This window comes from Stegostoma tigrinum, chromosome 40, assembly GCF_030684315.1.
Source record: "Stegostoma tigrinum isolate sSteTig4 chromosome 40, sSteTig4.hap1, whole genome shotgun sequence".
Classification (NCBI taxonomy): domain Eukaryota; kingdom Metazoa; phylum Chordata; class Chondrichthyes; order Orectolobiformes; family Stegostomatidae; genus Stegostoma; species Stegostoma tigrinum.
Genome location: NC_081393.1, coordinates 12,366,929 through 12,386,612, shown reverse-complemented (window position 1 = coordinate 12,386,612; position 19,684 = coordinate 12,366,929). Strand labels below are relative to the sequence as shown.

Sequence of the window (19,684 nt, the reverse complement as noted above, 5' to 3'; positions counted from 1 at the left end):
TCTCTCCATCAGTGTGGCAAAATGAACCCAAAGGTTTCACTAATTTTTAGAGCTGAGGACATGCTATCCTTTGCAGGCATGCTTCTGTACCACAACTCCATCTTTGCAGTGATGTATGTTAGAAGGCAGACATCTGCAAATTTGCACATTGGTCTTGAATTTAGGCATAACAAAACCACAAAAGTCAAGCCTGCACATTAATGACACCTTGGTGTACCCATATGCAGAGTACCTGTAATTGCTGCTGAGAGGAAGGGTGGAACACATTCAACTCTTTCCTTTCTGTTCTAAGTGAGGTGATGGATTGTCAATCATGACTCAGTGAGCAACACCCTTCCTCCTCAGAAGGTTGTGAATTCAAATCATTCTCCAGAATCTTAAAGACAGAAATCTCCTACTGAGGCTCCAATCTCACACCAAGAAAATGTCATCTGGTCAGAGGTGCTGCCCTCTCAAAGGGATGTAAAGGATCACATGCACTATTTCAATAAACAGCAGAGAACTTATCCTGCTGACCTTGCAAATATCTATATTTTAATTAGTATTATTAAAACATGGCCCAACCATGACCACGTTGCTGTTTGCCAGAGATTTGCATAAATGGGCTGCCACATTTCACATTGCAACAAAGACTAACATAAATGTTTCACTGGCTATGGTGACATGTTCTACATAATTACAAGTCCTTTCCTTCTTTCTCAAACAGCAACCTGTCTGCTATGGCTCACACAGGCAGAATTCACAATTACAAGAAATAGCAACGGGCTACTGAACTTCCATCCAAAGGAGCTACTTCTTTTCGTGAGAAGAGAGAAGAGATTGATGGGGTGGGAGCTAAAAACATAACTCATTCTAAGTCCCAGTGACGTCTTCCAATTCAGTTTAACATTTTGGGGGATGTGTTGGAATCACATAACCTTTAAATGGATTTACTTAGGTGCAGACTTATTTGCTAAAGCTACTGGTGAAAAGAATTTCACTCTCACAGTTAGTTGACTGTAATTCTTGTTGAACACGATGCAATCGCTTTATGGATTATCTAAATTATAATCAGTTATAATGAGAGGACTTCAATATTAAATAGGGTTGGTGACATTATGCCACATGTTACACATGTCACAGTACCACTCTTTGCACATGCTGCAGTTACACCCTGAAGCTACAATGTCACAGCAACAGCAGAGGGATAATCTTCCCAATCCACACCTGTAAAGCAATGCTTTCCTATCCAACTGGGCACTCATGGCAGGGGTTTGCAATCCATTATAAAGAATACTCTTTTGTTTCCCTAATTGTTGTGAGTGCCTCTATGAATGTCATTACTGTTGTTGGCTGATGATGAAAGAACCACTGATGGAAAAGTCAATTTACTGATGTTTTACAGTCTCTGAAAAGATAATAGGGGCCATTGTACAGTCCGAGGAAGAGTGTCACTTAAAGGGAGCTGGTCATCCCATAACCTAAACAGTTAACAATTAGGCAACAAGGCCAAGTTTCCACTGCTGCCACAGCTCTGTACGAGAACCCCTCATCGCTAACTGCACTGCATTTTAAAACCAGTCGAATTTTCTTTCCCTTTGGGGTTGCCATTCATTTTGGTGTATGTAATATGATTATTTTTCTGCAAGCAAGAGAGACAAAATACCTTGGAGATGTAAGGTAACTGCAGGCTGCCTACACATTGGGTTCCAGGTGGTAGATTCTGAAAGCAAACAAGAAAACACATTATTAGATAATTATTCCTGTCTGAGTTCATACATTTTGCATAAAGAGCTGTATTTTCGACTCAAGCTTGGCGTAAGGATCCGCTGTAAGTTATTAATGACAAATTGAAACAAGCAACACTCTCTCTCTCCTTGTTTCTGTGATATCTCTGTGCTGGGGTGTTTTAACGAGTCCCAGCACAGAGCAAACTCTGTACTTCTCAGCAGCCCTCGAAATTGTCTCCGAGTACATGAAAGATACTGATTGCTTATCAAATACTGCTTAGGAATGAGCAAAGAACAGAAGCAACCAATAGGAAAGCATTGAGTTTTAATTCAATCCAAATAAGCCTCAGTTCTTGTGTTGTGGTTACAGTTTATACACAAATAGTGCAACCACCTTGCACTTGTGGTAGGTGATGAAAATATTTGCATTTATTTAGCACCTTTCATGACCTGAGGACATCCCAAAGCATGTTCCAGCCAGTTATGTACTTTTCCAAATACCATCATGATTATAATACAGGAAACACTTCAGTGAATTTTCAGCAGGTCCCAAAATAAAGCAGTGAAAAGGACCCAATCATCCTTTATGCACAGAGCTTTCACACTTCAATTAACTTAGTTAACCAGATCAACATGAAGGGGAGCCAATTGGCAAGGTCACTTTTAGAATAATGCATTCAATTCTGGTCTCTCCACGACAGGAAAGATTTTGTGAAACTTGAAAGTGTTCAGAAAAGATTTGTAAGGATGTTGCTGGGACTGAAGGGTTTGAATTATTGGCAAAGGCTGAGCAGGCTGGGGCATTTTTTTCACTGGAGTGTTGGAGGCTGAGGGGTGACCTTTATAAAATAAAAAGAGACATGGATAGGGTGAATAGCCAAGGACTTCTTCCTGGAGTGGGGAAGTTCAAAATCAGAGGGCACAGGTTTAGCGTGAGAGGGGAAAAATTTAAAAAGGACTTGAGGGACAGCTTTTTCTCCTAGAATGGTCCATGTATGGAACGAGCTGACAGGGGAACTGATGGAGGCAGGTACAATTACAACATTTAGAAGGCATCTGGGTGGGTATATGAATAGGAACAGTTTAGAGGCATATTGGCTGCGGGACAAATATTGACCAAGTGGGATTCGTCTTCTTTGCTGCTTCAAAGCAAGTGCTGTAGGACCTTTCACACCCCCCTGGGGGGTGTAGACAGAGCCATGATTTAATGTTTCACCTTAGAGGTGGTAGGTCTGATAATGCAGTACTCCCTCAAAACTGTGTCGGAGTGTCTGCTTTTTTGGTGTCTGGATTTTTGTGCTCAGCTGTCAGGATTGGTACGTGATCTCTCAACCTTCGGATTCAGAAGTGAAAGTGCCACAAGCTGAGCCGCAGCAAACACAAAAATAACAGGTTTTGTGCCCACTATTTTGGTTGTGAGTGTCTCATTGCTGTAAGGAAACAAATTTACTACCAGATTGGGAGTATGTTCAAAAGCAGTTTATTCGCCTTACTGCAATTGCTCAAAGTTGTGCTTGATTTGTTCTGATTAACACAGTGCAATCCACTCAAAGCTTTTCCCTTTCAAAGTAGTTTATGGGTTGTGAAGGGATTTAGCTTGTCCTCACAATGTGGAAGGCACTGTAAAAGATGCAAGCTTTTCTTCTCTTTGCAATTTTGCAAGTCGAGTGAGATGAATCAAATCAACTGTCCTGTTTTTGCCTGCATGGGTTTGTGTTTGTCAGTGAAACCACTGGGCATGAAGTGTGATATTATTATGCTCTTTGAAAGAATTGTTTTTCCCTATTTGCAATGTAATACTTTTTAGAAAACAAAGAGCACAAATAGATGCCCTCAATTAGAACAGATTCAAAATGAGATAAAGGTTAAACAAGGAGGAAGATCTGTGGGGAGTATTTCCTGTGCAAACTACCCCACCCAGTACTAGCTGAAAGAACTGCATGCAGCCATAGGTAATAGGTTGACACTGCATATTTTTAATATTTGTTCCAGTGCCATTTTCTGTCTCCACTTTATTACAACCATAAAACCTCACAGCACACAAAGAGACCATTGAGCCTGTTGTACCTCTTTGATAGAATCCAATTAAGTCCCACATCACAGCATTTAATCCATACCTGAAACAAAGTAAATGCCCCAATGCTTTTGAAAAGTCTTTTGGAACATGATTCTATCAGTCTTTCGTGAAGTGCATTCCAGATCTTAACAATATTCTCTGCAAAACAATTACTCCTCAGCTCCTCATTTGTTCCTTTGACAATGGCTTTAAATCTGTAACCCATTTAGTAACGAACACGCCAGAGGAAATAGTTATTCTTGCTTGATCTGTCAGAGCTCTTTATGATTTTGAAGATCTGTATGAGATCTTTCATTAAACTTCTGGAAAATAAGCAGTACAATCCCAAATTGTTCAATCTCTCAAAATGAATGAGTTCCCTTATCTTTTCTGTCATCCTGATTTGATTTTTTGTAGTCACATGGACCTAGGTACAGTGAAATGCTTTGGTTTGTGAGCACTACAGGCAGATCACAGCAAAGGAGGACATACAGGTCACAGGGTGCTGAGACAGAGTGAAGCATTCAAGGTTGTGGCTGCACAGGAGGTGCACAAAGCAAGATCAACATTGCTTGAAGTTAGAGAGGTCCATTCAGCAGTGTAATAACAGTAGGGAAGAAGCTGTTCTTGAACCAGTTGGTTGCTGTTGATCATCCTGGTAATCCTCTTCAGTACCCTACACAAGGCTTCAACATCCTTCCTTTAAGTCATGCCCTGAATTGTGCACAGTGCTCCAGCTCACATAACTTTGAAATGTTTCAAAGATTAAAGAATCAAGGGCTACGGGGAGAGTGCAGGGAAGTGGAGTTGAGATGCCCAAAAGCCATGATTAAATGACGGAGTGGACTTGATGGGCCCAATGGCCTTACTTCCACTTCTGTCTTACGGTCTTATGGTCTATTTCCATACTTTTTTCATTCAAAGGCTTGACTTGCAGAATTATCCCATTAAGTTTGTTCAATGTGTAAAAATTTAAACTGTGCGCTTTGGACAGGGGTTACAATGCTTGAACAGAAATGTGCGTGCTGCAGGGAATGGATTCTCTATCTCCTTTTCCAGCTCCATTTTGATTTAATCCTCTGCCTCTCTGCCTTAACTTTGATTTATTACGTTGTTGTTAATGGGGTTTCCATATAAATTAATCAGTTGAAACACGCATGATTAAGTGAGGGTAGTTAACAGATGACTAATAAATCATGGGAAAACAGCCGTTCAGTTTTGTGATAATATTTCTGGACATATTTTAAAAATACAGCAGTTGTCACAGGGGCCTTAAGGTGCAGGAATAATGTCTCTACCTCTGAGCCAGGAGAGCCAGGATTCAAATCCCACCAGGTCCAGAGGAATATAATAACTGAACTGTTGATTAGAAAACATCTAAGAAGAAGGGAAAGAGTAGGCCCACTCAAGGAGAAAGCAGAAAAGTTATGCATGGAGCCACACTACCAGAAGGGCATGGAAGCTTTGGAGAGAGTGCAAAGAAGGTTCACCAGAATGTTGCTCACTTTTGAGGGCTTGGCCACGAGGAAAGGTTAAAAAGACAGAGATTGTTTTTAATGGAAAGATAGTTGCTGACAGGAGACCTGACAGAGGTTTACAAAATTATGAGAGACACAGAAAGGGTGGATAGTCAGGGTTTTTTATTCCCCAGTGTTAAAGCTTCAATTACAAAGGTGCACAGGTTCAAGGTGAGAGGGAGAATGTTTAAGTGAGATGTGCGAAGGAAGTTATTCCACACAGAGAGTGGTAGGAGCCTGGAAAGCAGTGCCAGAAGAAGTAGTGGAAGTAGGCACACTGGTGACATGTAAGAGACATCTGCATGTTACATCAATCAGGAGGGAATAAGTGGATATGTACCGAATTAGGGCAGAAGGTTTGTTTTTTTCAGTTTAGCTAGGGCATGGTGATCAGCACAGGCCTGGAGGGCCAAAGGGCCTGTTCCTCTGCTGTACTTCTCCTTCTTTTGAGTTACCGGAATCTGAAGAGGCAACTCATGACTTTGTACACCTGCCAGTTTCATTCTTTCTGAATTATTACCATTTGTATATGGTGTGGCAATGGCCCAATGGCACTATTGCTGGGACTGTTAATCCAGGAACACAGATAATGTTCTGGGGACCAGGTTCTCATCTCACAAATGCAGATGGTGGAATCTGAACTTAAAATAACCAGGAATTAACAGTCTAATGATTACCATGAATCCATTGTCGAATGTCAGGAAAAACCCATTTAATTCACTAATGTCCTTTAGGTAAGGAAATTGCCATTATTACCTGGTCTGGCCTACATGTGACCCTCCGGACTGCATCAATGATTGACTCTTAACTGCCCTCTGGGCAATTAGCGCTGGGCATTAAATACTGCCGAGTCAGCGCCACCCTCATCCTGTAAATGGTTTCAAAAAAAAAGCTCCTACAAACCAATCAGATACCATGACTCGGGCAGATTCAAAAGACAGAGGAGGTAGCCTAGACACCTACTGAACCTTCACAAGACAACAGTTGAAATATTATAGAGAGTTCTGGCACCACTTCATGAAAATTATATGGTGGCAACAATCAAAGGTGTAAATGAAGACTTAGGAGAATAATATCAGAAGTGAGAAATTATATCATCCAGGAGAGACTGGACAAGCTGGGGCTCTTTTTTAACAGTTGCTTTGCCTACATCCTCCCTTGTCCATAGCTGTTGTCCAATATTCCAACATTTTCTGCCACAAAGATAGAGTCTGAGGCAACCCTCCAATTTTGGCACTAAACCCAGATAACAGTGAGGATGACTTTGCAGTGTGGGTGGGGCTGGGACTTTTAAAAAAATTGTTTAAATTCGTTTGTAGGACATGTGGTTTGCTGACTGATCAGCATTTATTGACTATCCCTAGTTGCCTTCAGGATATGTTGGTGAGCTGCCTTCTTGAACTGTTGCAGTCCATGTGCTGCTGTTTGACCTACAATGGGGGGAATTGCAGAACCTAGTCCCAGAGATAGTCACTGCCAACGTTGCATCTGCTGCAGAAGTTGATGCCAGGGGTCTGTTCGGTTTCATTCCTTTTATGAGACACTTTTTACAAATGGATACAAATTTGATAGATTATTTGAGACGGCAGTTGAGAATCAACTGCATTACAATAGTGTCCAGAGGCCAGATGTAGGTCAGGACATCAGATTTCCTTCCCTGAAGGACATGAATAAACCCAATGAGTTTTTACAACAATTGACAATGGTCATCATTAAACATTTAATTCCAGGTTTTTTATTGCTTGTGAGTTCCACAATCTGCCACAGTGGGATCCAAACCTGGGTTCCCAGACCATTAACTGAGTCTCTGAAATGCTCATCCAGCAATAAGACCACCATGTCATCACCTCCTTGCAGACGAGACTCTGTGACAGCAGCTTTTTAAATTGTAGAGATTCTGTGAATCCTACGCAATCTCTCACACCCACAGCCACTTGCCAGCAGAGCTTGCAATATCAGGGTCAATGTCAAAGGGCAAATCAATCAAACGTTCATTTGTTTTCGACTCATAAAGGCATAATTTTGATTAAACAATGGCAGCAAAAATATTTGTGTCTGCTAAAGGTGTTGAATTATCTTGGGCATAAATGATGACATGTTGGCAGAAGGGGAGAAATTCCTCAGTTGTTCAACTGATTAGAAACCACAGTAAAGGGCAAGGTTTGCAGCTGCAACCAGAACAATTACTCATTACCCACAATTGTGCTGTAACCCTGGGTAATGTGGAAGTTAATTCCTTTATCTCTCTGTATGTGTTTGTTTGTATGTGTGCAAGCAGGGGAAGAGGGTTACATTTACATTGGATCAAGAGATGATTCTTTTGGAGATCAGCTGACAGTCTACAAAGAAAATAAATGTGCTCGGATAACATCTCTTAACCACTTCCTGAAACACAATACAGATGGATCTGATGGCCTGAGAATCTGTTCAGGAACTATTGTTGAAGCTTTTAAAACAAAGCAGGAAGTCTAAGTGAGCTGAAAGGCAAAAATGAAGCCATTTGAAGATGCAGCAGCAGACACTTCAAAGCATCAGCAGTGAAGGGCTGGGACTCGGATATAATGGTTTTGATTTTTAAATGAGATCCATTGCTCAAAGTGTTGTCACAAACCCTTCCCCCTGCCTCTTCCCTGGTCTGCATTCATTCTGTGCCAGGTGGGCCAATTTCAGCCTGAGTGGAAGTTCTACACTGCTGTAACTTCAGAAGCAGAGTGAAGAGGAAAAGAAGTAGTAATATTTGGATCAGTGATAATGGGAACCAAGATAATGAGAATCCAAGATAACAAAGTGTGAAGCTGGATGAACACAGCAGGCCAAGCAGCATCTCAGGAGCACAAAAGCTGACGTTTTGGGCCTAGACCCTTCATTAGAGAGGGGGATGGGGTGAGGGAACTGGAATAAATAGGGAGAGAGGGGGAGGCAGACCGAAGATGGAGAGAAAAGATGATAAGTAGAGAGGAGAGTATAGGTGGGGAGGTAGGGAGGGGATAGGTCAGTCCAGGGAGGACGGACAGGTCAAAGAGGCGGGATGAGGTGGTAGGTAGGAAATGGAGGTGCGGCTTGAGGTGGGAGGAAGGGATGGGTGAGAGGAGGAACAGGTTAGGGAAGCAGAGACAGGCTGGGCTGGTTTTGTCTTGCAGTGGGGGGAGGGGAAGAACTGGGCTGGTTGTGGGTTGCAGTGGGGGGAGGGGACGAGCTGGGCTGGTTTTGGGATGCAGTGGGGGAAGGGGAGATTTTGAAACTTGTGAAGTCTACACTGATACTGTTGGGCTGCAGGATTCCCAAGCGGAATATGAGTTGCTGTTCCTGCAACCTTCGGGTGGCATCAATGTGGCACTGCAGGAGGCCCATGATGGACATGTCATCTAAAGAATGGGAGGGGGAGTGGAAATGGTTTGCGGATGATAGGAACATCTCATAATGTACATAATGGGAGTACACCAGTAAATGATAGCAAAACTATCAACTTTCTAAGCTCAGTCTTCATCCAAAACAAATGCTGTATCAGACAAAATCAACATTTGTTCATGCACTTTCCCATAGATCGTCAGTAACAAGGGCGAGATTTGGGCTGTGCATGCATCACTGAGATAGTTGGGATGGAACTCATATTGGAGCTCTATTATCGGTCACATGTGAGTCTATCTTAAACTCCTGAGAAAGTTTGAGGGCAGGATTGCACTTGATTGTTTTGCCTCCTGGAATGGCCTGCCACCACCTTCTCACCAAGAAATTGTGGTCATTTGCCCAAGCAGCCAAAGTGCAACTTAAAACTGTGAAGGAAGGGGGGATCTTAAAATTATTAAAAAAATGTTATTGATCAGCGAATAATCCATAAAACTACTACAGATCGAGTTATCAGGACTGAGGAAAACACTCCTGCCTGCTAATCTTTCATTCCACACTTAATTCATCTCAACATGAAAAGTAAATCAAAACCTGTTCTTAGCTGTTGATATCCAGTACTTTATAAATGAAATAAATCCCATAAATGGTAATTTTTTTTTCACCCTATTGCCACCCCTTCTCTTCAAATGGATTCTTTGTGATGATCTACTTTAGATCTATCAGCTCTCTGATGCCTTAGTAGGCAACTTGAATTCCCAACTAATCGTCTAAGGAGAGGTGGCAGCAGAATACCATTTAGTGCTACCTCCCAGTGGCATTCAAACCATAGTTAGGAACTCATTGAGTAATGAGTTGTGTCAATGTGCCCACATCTGATGCCACTGTGGTACTCCACAGAAACTTCAGCAACATACATAAATTAAAAGCAAGTGTTTCTCTAGGGTTTCCCCACATCCTCCCTTACATTCCTCAAAGAAATTTCTCATCACCACACAATCCAGATATGGTAATATAGAAGTTATTTTACACTTACTGGAAGAGTAATTCAGAGTTCTAAATGATAAAGTCCAGAACAATGATAAGAATCTAACCATGGTGTATGAGAATTTCATTTAGTTATTCAAAAAAGATGAAAGCTTGCAAAGGTTATTAATTAAAAAGTGTCTATGAAGTCTTTGGATATACTTGAAACCCAGCCCATTCACTGATGCCTTTCAGAGAAAGGAAACTACTGATGTATGAATCTAATTCCTCACCCACATTCTGACACTTAACTGCCCTCTGAAGTGGCTGAGTGAGGTATCAAATGGCTAAAAAAGCAGACAGACCATCGCCAGCTTCCCAGAGAAATGGGGGAATGGACATCAAATCCTGGCTTTGCCACTTATGCTCAAATCCTGAATGTCAATAGAAATAAATTCAGCTCAGTCCAATCTGCAGATTGCAGAAAAAGTGGAGTGCTAATTCTTCTGAGGAGAAGGAGTTATGTGACAGAAGGCATTAAAGTGAGTTCTAATTCAGCACCCCCAAACAGACCAGGGCCATCAAAAAAAAGCAAGTCTCCACCAGTCAGAAGGATTCAAGTGACATTTGGGATGTGAGCCCACTTGCTGTTGATAGTGAAATGAGTGTGCCAGGTAAGGAGAAAAGTAGCTCTGCTCTCAATCTGTGTGAGAATTGCTAGAACAGGTAGTTTCCAAATGTGAACAATACTCGGACTTAAGCCAAAGTTTAGGGAGTTTACCTATTATTATTTAGTTTCACCTGTCAAGAGTGCTGGCAGACACTGAAATCAATCCCATTTGCGTCTCCTATATTTCAACATGGTCCGTTCAAGTGAGTCATCCCCGAAAAAATGCTTTCTGTCACCTGACACTTATTAACTCTTCTTGTTTCAACTTCCAGTTTCATAAAGGCAAAGGGAAAATTTCTTTGCTACTGCTAGGAATGTCAGTGATAAAATTAACACTTCAGAGTCCATTTATGAATGATACGCACTTGCCAACAGTTATCTGATTTTTAAGTCTAGTTGAAGCTAAAAGAAAAAGAAGCTACAGATTTGGAACAGGACTGAGCACCATTCATATCATAGAACAGGACAGCCAGCTGGACAGATGTCTGGACTATAGAAATAACAGTGCCACTATAACTTAGTGACCCAAAATTTTGTGAAAAATATTCCCCCAAACGCTCTGGAAACAGACTGTGCACTTTGCTTAGTGAAGGTATTTAGTGATGCCTCCCTTTTTGTGCTGGAATTTAGTCCTATGTTTTTGAGAGGGTTGATGTGTGTTCCCCACTTGTCAGTAGGAGTCAGAATGTCGCTGGCACTCTGTCCATGTTCACATGTTGGATTTCAAAGAAATGAATGGGAGTTGGCTATCAGAGCAAAAGAGGAATCACCACCATTCTTGGTCCCTGATTTCATCTAATAGTTAACGAGAACACAATTTCCAAAAGGTCGAGAATGGTGATTAGGATTGGAATCTTCAACTATTTCATTCCTCCTGATGTGGCCACAGAGGAGATCAGCTAATACAAGGTCACGCCCATGATCAAAGGGTTTTATTGTACTGAGCCAATAATACCCAAAGCACCTGTGTTGAGCACAAGCATCTTTCTTCAAACAGTAGTTTTTCAGAAAATTATGGCGGGGTCTCTGCATGTTCAGCATTCCAAAGCTAGAATCCTGAACAGCAAGCATTAAAAGAGAGGATACAGCAAACAGCTTTCATCACATGAGATTCCGCTTTCCTACATAGGATGTGCTTGCAAACTGATTCTGATTATGAGTACTTTCACAGGCCTATAATTATCTACTGTGGTGGTTGAGTTGGTGTTTGGACAAGACAGGCTTTTAGTCACTCACACAAAATGTGTTTCTTTGAGCAGCCATTGTTACACACCAAAAATGTTTCTCTCCAGTTCTGAGGCAGTCAAATACAATTGGTGCTTTCATTGCAAGCATGTTGCAGGACATGTAAAAAAAGTAGCAAGAGCAGCTTTATCTCTTAATGTAACATTATTTTAGAAAGTCTCGAGACATAAAACAATGAAACCAGCAGGTCTGTCACGCTCCAAGCTTGTATAAATCCTATTAAATTTCAAATATCAAACCTGAGAGAACATTTACTGAAGAGAAGATAACCTGACCTTGAAAATCAGTGACCGATGAAATAAGACACAGAAATCCCGGTCACTCTTGTAACGTTGGAAACATGGCAGTCAATTTGCTAACAGAATTCCCCAACATGCAGCAATAAGATAACTGTTTGTGCACCTTGCCTTTAACAGATTCATCTTTAAGGAATGTGCTGTGTAGACACAATGATGCAACTCTGCCTAGCATTTGGCTGCACTGAGTTTGCAAACTGCTCAATCACACAAATCAGATGGTTGCTGAAATGTCTCATTCATAATTTATCAGTGTTTCACTATGTTAAATAAACTAACTCACAGAGTAGATCAATACCTGACAAAAGATTGATTATGAGACCATTATCATTGATAAGAATTAGGAATAAAAGTAGGCTCTGACCCTACTCTGCTATTAATAAGATTACAGTTGATCTGAGTGAAGTCTCTACACTTCTGACTTTCCCCAATACCCTTTGACTCCCTTGTCAAACAAAAATGTAGCGAGAGGTCTGCCTTAATACTTAGTGACACAAAAACAGAAATTGCTGGAAAAACTCAGCAGATCTGGCAGCATCTGTTGAGAGAAATCAGAATTAACATTTCAGGTCAAGTGACCCTTCCTCAGAACTGAACTAATCAATTTTAATTTGTTAAACATATTTAAATGCACTGCTTTCCAGGGAAGAGAACTTCAGGCTAATGGCCCTCTGACAGAAGAAGATTCTAGTCATCTCTCCCTCAAATGGGAGATCTCTCTTGTATTAAATATATTTTGGTGATGTTGATTGAAGCATGAATACTAGCCACGACCTCAAGAAGACCTCCCCAGCTCTCCTTCAAAGTACCGCGATAGAATCCTTTAATTTCACCTGAGAGAATGGATAGAGACTTGGTTTCGTATGTCATCTGGGACCCACTGGTTTTGACTGCAGCACTCCTCGGCACCCCAGCTGAGTTTTTACCTTGATGGAAGCCTTGAAGTCCCCAGGATTGGACACTGGAACCATAACTATCTCACTGAGTGACAAGCTTGCTACCCTCTCCTTACACCTCATGTATGAGATGAGTCGAAAGTAGTTACTCCATGATAGGATTCACCATGTCATTCACCAGCAGAAGTTAGTTTGTGACAACAGAACCTCTGGACTAAGTTGCTGCAACCCATTGTCAACAGTCCATTCTCAGTGAGTAAATGGTTATCTAAAGTGCCACTGAATCATACAGATCAACAATGTGCCAAGTTCAATCGTGTTTGTAGGTGTCTGTCTGTCTTGTGCACCAGTGTATCAATGTTTGAGACTGTGTGTTTGTGATTGTACGCGCAACTATTTCACTGTAAATTTGCCTAAACGTGAGGGGCAATGCAAAACTTATCTTGGTGGCCTGTGTTACACTACTTCCAGTTTTCTTTGCTGCTGCCAGTGTTAAATGTCCAGCCATTTGCCATTGCCTATTTTGCAATACTGTTTGAGTTAAATTTCTATCACATAAGCAAATGTGGATTTTGCTGTCATGTCTTATCGAACCAACAGCTGCATCCACAGGCACCAGTTCAAATTAGTAATAAGCCGTTCAGGAAAATACTGAGCTGTGGAAATGTGTCTTGCCTTCTGAAGAGGATGGCCGGAGCGGTGGAGGAAGTTGTAGCAAAATTAGAAACAATTTAGAAGCCTCCATACAAGCCAATGTATTCTTCGTTAACAGAGACTCAGATCCATTTGGAAGTGACTTTTATAAATCTACATATTCAAAATATTACAGTTCACTGTTGGGCAAGATGGAAGGATACAGTTATAATCCAATTTCATGAGTCTCATCACACTGGCTCCATAAAGGACTGTACTCAGCCCAGACATCACTCAAAGAGTACTCTGATCAGAAAGTCAGATTTGAGTTAACACAGCGTGACCCTCTGTCCATTTTTGTTTTTATGTGGATATCGCTGGCCAGCATTTATTGCTCAACTCTAGCTACCCTTGAACTGAGTGGCATTTCAGAGGGCAGTTGAGAGTCAAGCGTACTGCTATGTGTCTGGAGTCACATGTAGACCAGACCAGGTTCCTGCATTCCCCACTTTGAAAATGTTACTTAATATTGACTCTTCTCATGAATTACTTCACACTTCCTGATGTTGAATTTCAACTGCCATTTCATCATTATGTACCCGTCCTCCTCTCATCTGATGCCGTCGTCCTCTCTGGTTCCTGTTCGACTGAGTATCCGATTTGTAAAATATAAACTGTGCTGACTGTATCCATGATTGCATATTTCCCTCTAGCCTGAAAACAGTAATTAAAGACTACTGAGATAACAAGAGCTGGATGAACACAGCAGGCCAAGCAGCACCAGAGGAGCAGGAAAGCTGACATTTTGGGTCTAGAACCTTCTTCAGAAATTTTCTGAATACACTTCGCTATCTCAGATTCTCCAGCATCTGCAGTTCCTACTATCTCTGAAACAATTAAGGACTACTCTATGCTTTCTACCACTTCAGCAATTTTGGCCCCACAGAGTCATCCGTTCATCCCATATCACATTGTCTGCCGTTACACACTACCCATTGTTATTCACTAACAGTCCCAATTAACAGCTATTCACCCTCCTAACCAGATTGTTATCAACTCCTTTGTCCATCCAACTGCTCTTTTCTCTCTTTGGCCTCCATCTCCATTTATCATTTACTCCTTAACCCATCCCTCTACCTAGCTTCTGCGTATAAACCGTTTTCCTAGCTGCCCTCAGTTCTGAGGAAGGGCCACTGGATCTGAAATGTTAACTCAGTCTTTTTTCCTTCACAGATGCTGCCAGACCTGCCAGAGCTTTTCCAGCACCGTGTGTTTCTGCTCTTGATTTACAGCATCCACAGTCCTTTCACTTTCTATCCAGAATTACTACCCTTGCTTTGGTGAATAATCCAAAAGATAAACTATCATCCTAATTGATCACGGAATTATTGCAGTGCAGAAGGTGACCTTTCAGTCCATCATGTTTGTACCGGTTCTCAGAATTACCATGATAACTTTGTGCCACACTCCTGCCTTTTAAACATGTACATTGTTTTATGCTCTTAGATGCTTCGATTGAACTTGCCCCCACCAAGAATACAGATAGTGCCTTTTGGATGCTAACCACTCGCTGAGTGAAGAAGTTTTCTTCTTCAATCCAATGTGCTTCTTTTGCAAATGACTTCAGATATGTTCCCCCTTGTTCTCAAGTCTTCCATTTACCAGCTACCCTTTTTTTAAGTTGTTATTTATAGCATCCTCTTGATTAAAGGAATATACTATTGCTCATTTAATAGCTCAGCCTGCCTTTTGCTTCCACCGAAAGGTGTTTATGGTTCCCATTCTTCCTTCGCTTTCCTTTAACTACACATTTTAATAATTCTTATTCTTATGAAAAGGCTTCAGATTTGTTACCCACAAATCTACATCCATATATTCTGTTTGGCCTCTCTATTTCCTTCTTCAACTTTCCTTCAGTTTCTACGTTCCTTTGTTTCTACTGAATTGCCTACTTATAATACTCATTTCTTTGTTTCATTTTAATTAGTATATCCTCAAACATCTAAGGAACTTTAGATGCCCTTCCTTTTTCCCTTTGTGGGAATGTGTCACATCAGTACCTATATCTCTGCAAAGACACCCCAGTGTTGTTTTACCTGTCAAACCATTGGGCCAAATTCCTTCTCCATTCACTGAAATTAACCCCCATCCAGTTCAGTGAGTTCACATTTAAATTTTCCTTGCCCTTTCTCAGACCTCCGTGAAATGGACTGACCTTGTGATTCCCATTTCCAGCGTTTTCCCATTGAAAGAGACTTCATCCCCTAGAATGCCCCCTTTCCCTTTGAGGCTGGAAACACGTTGATCAAAAAAGTTCCTGCCTATATTTCAGAAATTTCTCCCCCTATTTGCATCAATCTTTTTTTCCCGATTTGTATAATGTCAATCAAAGTTTATTATCGGTAAAGTTCTTGTATCTCTCTACAACCTGCTTGCAAACATTTTCTTCACAGATGCTGCCAGACCTGCTGACTTTTTCCAGCAACTTCTGTTTTTGTGCTTGCAAATATGTCCAGTTAACTGCAGCCCCCCATTTGGTGGCCTGGAGCATACAGCCAATGCGCCTGCCTTGTTCATCAATTTGAACCAATAAGATTCTGACTTTGAACTCTCAAGTACGTACTCTCTTATGCTAACTAATGCATTTCATCAACACCGTTTTGTTCCTTCCTGTTTGATTTTCTCTGAATATATTGTAATGAGGAATATTATGCAAGCTTTCAACTTCTTGTTTGAGGCAGTTCTTCAAAATTCCTTTTATTGTGCTGTTTTGGATTATCATTCCATGTGGCTATTTGCACTTGAATCACACAAACCTTATATAGCCTGAACTTTGCATTTAGACACTTGCATTCTCAATCTAGTCTGCAGTTTTGCTGGTTTCCCACTCTCCCTCACTTCTAATATCTCTTTGTTTGGCTTGACATCCATGTTAAAACAAAAATATGAAGAGCCTTGAAATGTTTTTGTCCACATTTAAGTCAAGCTCTTAAACAAAAATAGAAATTGCTGGGAACATACCCTTATGTGTTTGAGAAGAATTACTGGACCCAAAACATTAACTCTGTTTTCTCTGTAACAATGCTGCTAGACCTGCTGAGTCTTCCTAGCAATTTGTGTTTTTGTTTCTGATTTCCAGCTCCTGCAGTTCTTTGGTATATTTTGTTCAGTCAAGTTCTTGTGGGGGAAGGTGTGATCTGCAGGGGATTGGTGGGGCTGAGGTAAAGTGAAGTGATGAAAAAAGACAAGACACATTCTGGCACTGCTACTGATATTATTTTTCAGATAAAGATAATCTTAAAGAAAGTCAGATTAACTGGAAGTGTGTCGACCAATATGTCAGCGGGCCAAAGAAAGACAAGTCAGATAACGCTCTGACGACACAAATTTGGCTTCTGTTACAATCATGTTATTGCTTTTTGCACGGCCTAATTTAAGACAAGAGGTAGTGGTGCAGACCTCTCTGGTGTGACAATGTAAATTTAGAAATAGGTCATTTTTCTTACCCGCTAGTTCTTACCCAGACTTTTTTGATCTGATTAATTCTGAGGATTTGCTTCTGAATATTCATGTATTTTTGGGATATTTTAGCTCAATCAAAAACACTTGCTGAGAAGACAGACAAATTCTGAACAAAAATATTAAAAGTGAAGCTGCCCCAGAGAAGATATTTAATCACAAGAGAACAACATCGGAGTTTATCCTTACAATTTGTGCAAACCAATATATTGATATCAGTGTTAATATTTCTGATCAATGACCTTTCATCAAAATGGTTCTGGTCAAAGTTCACAGACCTGAAACATTACCTCTCTTCTGATCCACACATGCTACACAATCTGCTGAGCTTTGCCAGCATTGTTGTGATTTTACTTTCAGATTTCCAACATCTTGTAGTATTTTGCTTTTGAATGAGGAATCCAAGTTCTGTGCAAAAGGAGAGTTAATCTTTTTTAGTATCTTGCCTTGGGTCAAGGGCAGGGTCACGGATGCTTCCAGTCTTCCCAGGGTACAGAAAATCTCACCTGTGTGGCGTTGATATCTCCACATTGGTTTGGGATTGGTGGGGGCAAGGGGGAGTGAGGTGCTAGCAATTTGTCTTGCATTTTGTCTTGCCTTGAGAAGACTTTTTCTGCCAGAAAAAATGTAGGAATGAAACTACCCAGTCTTAACCTAATTAAGATTCTCTATTTGAATATATGCAATGGAATGTGACCGAACATATCCTGAATTAGTCCCGAGTACAACACAATTTATATTGCGATGATTTCAGCAGGAGAAAGGAGAGGAAATCTGGGCTGCTGTTCCATGAAGCAGAACAACTGCTTACATTGAGACATGACGTTTCGTATCTCAAAAGATTCCCCAGCCATGAACATCAGCGAAGTAAATTTAACAGGTCATTTGGCCTAATATCTTTGACACTGAACCATGGAATAAAACCAGAAGACGTGACCAAAAGCTTGGTTGAAGAGGTAAGTCTTTGAATTCACTTCTCTAGCCTTCTCTAGATGGGCCAGCATTTATCGACAATCCCTAATTGTCCAGGAGGGCAGTTAAGAGTCAACCACATTGATTTGGGTCTGGAATCAGAGGTAGGCCAGACCAGGTAAAGGTGACAGATTTCCTTCCCTCAAGAGCACTAATGTATCAGATAGGTTTTTCCTAACGATCAACAATGGTTTCATGGTCAGCACTAGAATCTTAATTCCAGATTTTTTATTAAATTCACATTCCACCATCCACCATGTTGGGATTTGAAAGTGGGTTGCCAGAACATTAGTTAAATTTCTGGATTAATAGTCTAGTGATAATTCCATGAGGCATTGCCTACCCTTCAGACTTGCAAGAGCATCTGAAAAGAGGAGAAAGGATGAGGGAGAAATTCCAAAGATTTGGGTCCAAACAAATGAAGGTGTGGCCTCCAATCATGCAGTAATGAAGACTGGGAATGCTGGGGGAATGAAGGAGGGCATGTCAGAGAAGATGAGGTGTCAACCTGAAGAAGCTACCAAACAGGACTTAAAACAACACGTTAAACAACATAAGCAGCAAGTGATAGATAGAACTAAGCAATCCCACAAATAATGTATCAGATCGATGCTCTGCAACCCTACCACATCCACACATGAATGCTGGTAGACAATTAAACAACTCACTAGAGGAGAAGGTTCCACAAGTATCCTCATCCTCAATGATGGAACGAGCATATCAGTGCAAAAGATAAGGCTGAAGCATTCGCAGCAATGTTCAGTCAAAAGAGCCAACTGGATGATCCATCTCGACCTCCTCCGGTGGTCCCCGGCATTGCAAATACTATTCTTCATCCAATTTGATTCACTCCATGTGATGTCAACAAACAGTTGGAGACACTGCATCCTACAAAGGCTGCAAGCCCTGATAACATTCCGGCATTAGTACTGAAGACTTGTGCTACAGAACTTGCCGCTCCCCTCATGAAGCTATTCCAGTACAGCTACAATGCTGGCATTTACCTGAAAATGTGGAAAATTACCCAAGTATGTCCTAATCACAAAAACAGGGACAAATCAAACCTGGACAATTACTGCCCCATCATTCTCCTCTTGATCATCACTAAAGTGAAGGAAGGTATCATCAGCAGTACTATTAAGAAATACTTGCTTCGTAATAACCTGTTCAGTGAAACTCAGTTTGGGTTCTACCAGGGCCGCTCAGCTCCTAACCTCATTACAGCCTTGGTTCAAACATGAACAGAAGTGCTGAATTCAAGAGGTGAGGTGACAGTGACAGCCATTGACATCAAGGCCACATTTGACCATGTGTAGCCTCAATTCATGCCGGAGCAGAACTGGAATCAATGGGTGTCAGGGGAAAACACTCTGTTGGTTAGAGTCACAGAAATAGAGTACATAGGAATATGGTTGTGATTGTTCTCAGCTCCAGACAATCTCTGGTGGAGTTCCTCAGTGCTCTAGGTCCATCCATCTTCAGTTGGTTCCTCGATGACCTTCCCTCCATCATTAGGTGAGAACTGGGGACATTCACAATGATTGTACAATGATCAGCACCATTCACAATTCCTCAGATACTGAATCCTTTGAACTTGATGTTCAAATCTAACAAGATCTGGACAATATCTAGCCTTGGGCTGATAAGTCACTGGTAACTTTTGAATTGCACAAATGCCAAGCAATGACCATTTACAAAAAAGGAGACAATAAAAATATCTCCCATTAAAATCAAAGTGTTACTATCAACATTCTGGATATCACCATTGAGCAGAAATTCAACTGGATTGCCACATAATCACAGGGCAAGAGCAAGCCAAAGGCTAAGAAGACTATGGCAAGTAAATCACCTGATTCCCCA

At 41.1% G+C, this 19,684-nt stretch overlaps 1 protein-coding gene across 2 annotated transcripts in view; it reads right to left on the bottom strand.

Annotated features, from left to right (window-relative positions):
* LOC125448010 (pleckstrin homology domain-containing family A member 2-like) overlaps positions 1-19,684 on the bottom strand; it is a 98,341-nt gene that overhangs the window by 54,674 nt on the left and 23,983 nt on the right. For both annotated transcript variants that reach the window (XM_048522880.2, XM_048522881.2), the window contains exon 3: positions 1,646-1,702. In XM_048522880.2, the coding sequence (XP_048378837.1) occupies positions 1,646-1,702 (57 nt within the window). The remainder of the gene's footprint in view (positions 1-1,645; positions 1,703-19,684) is intronic.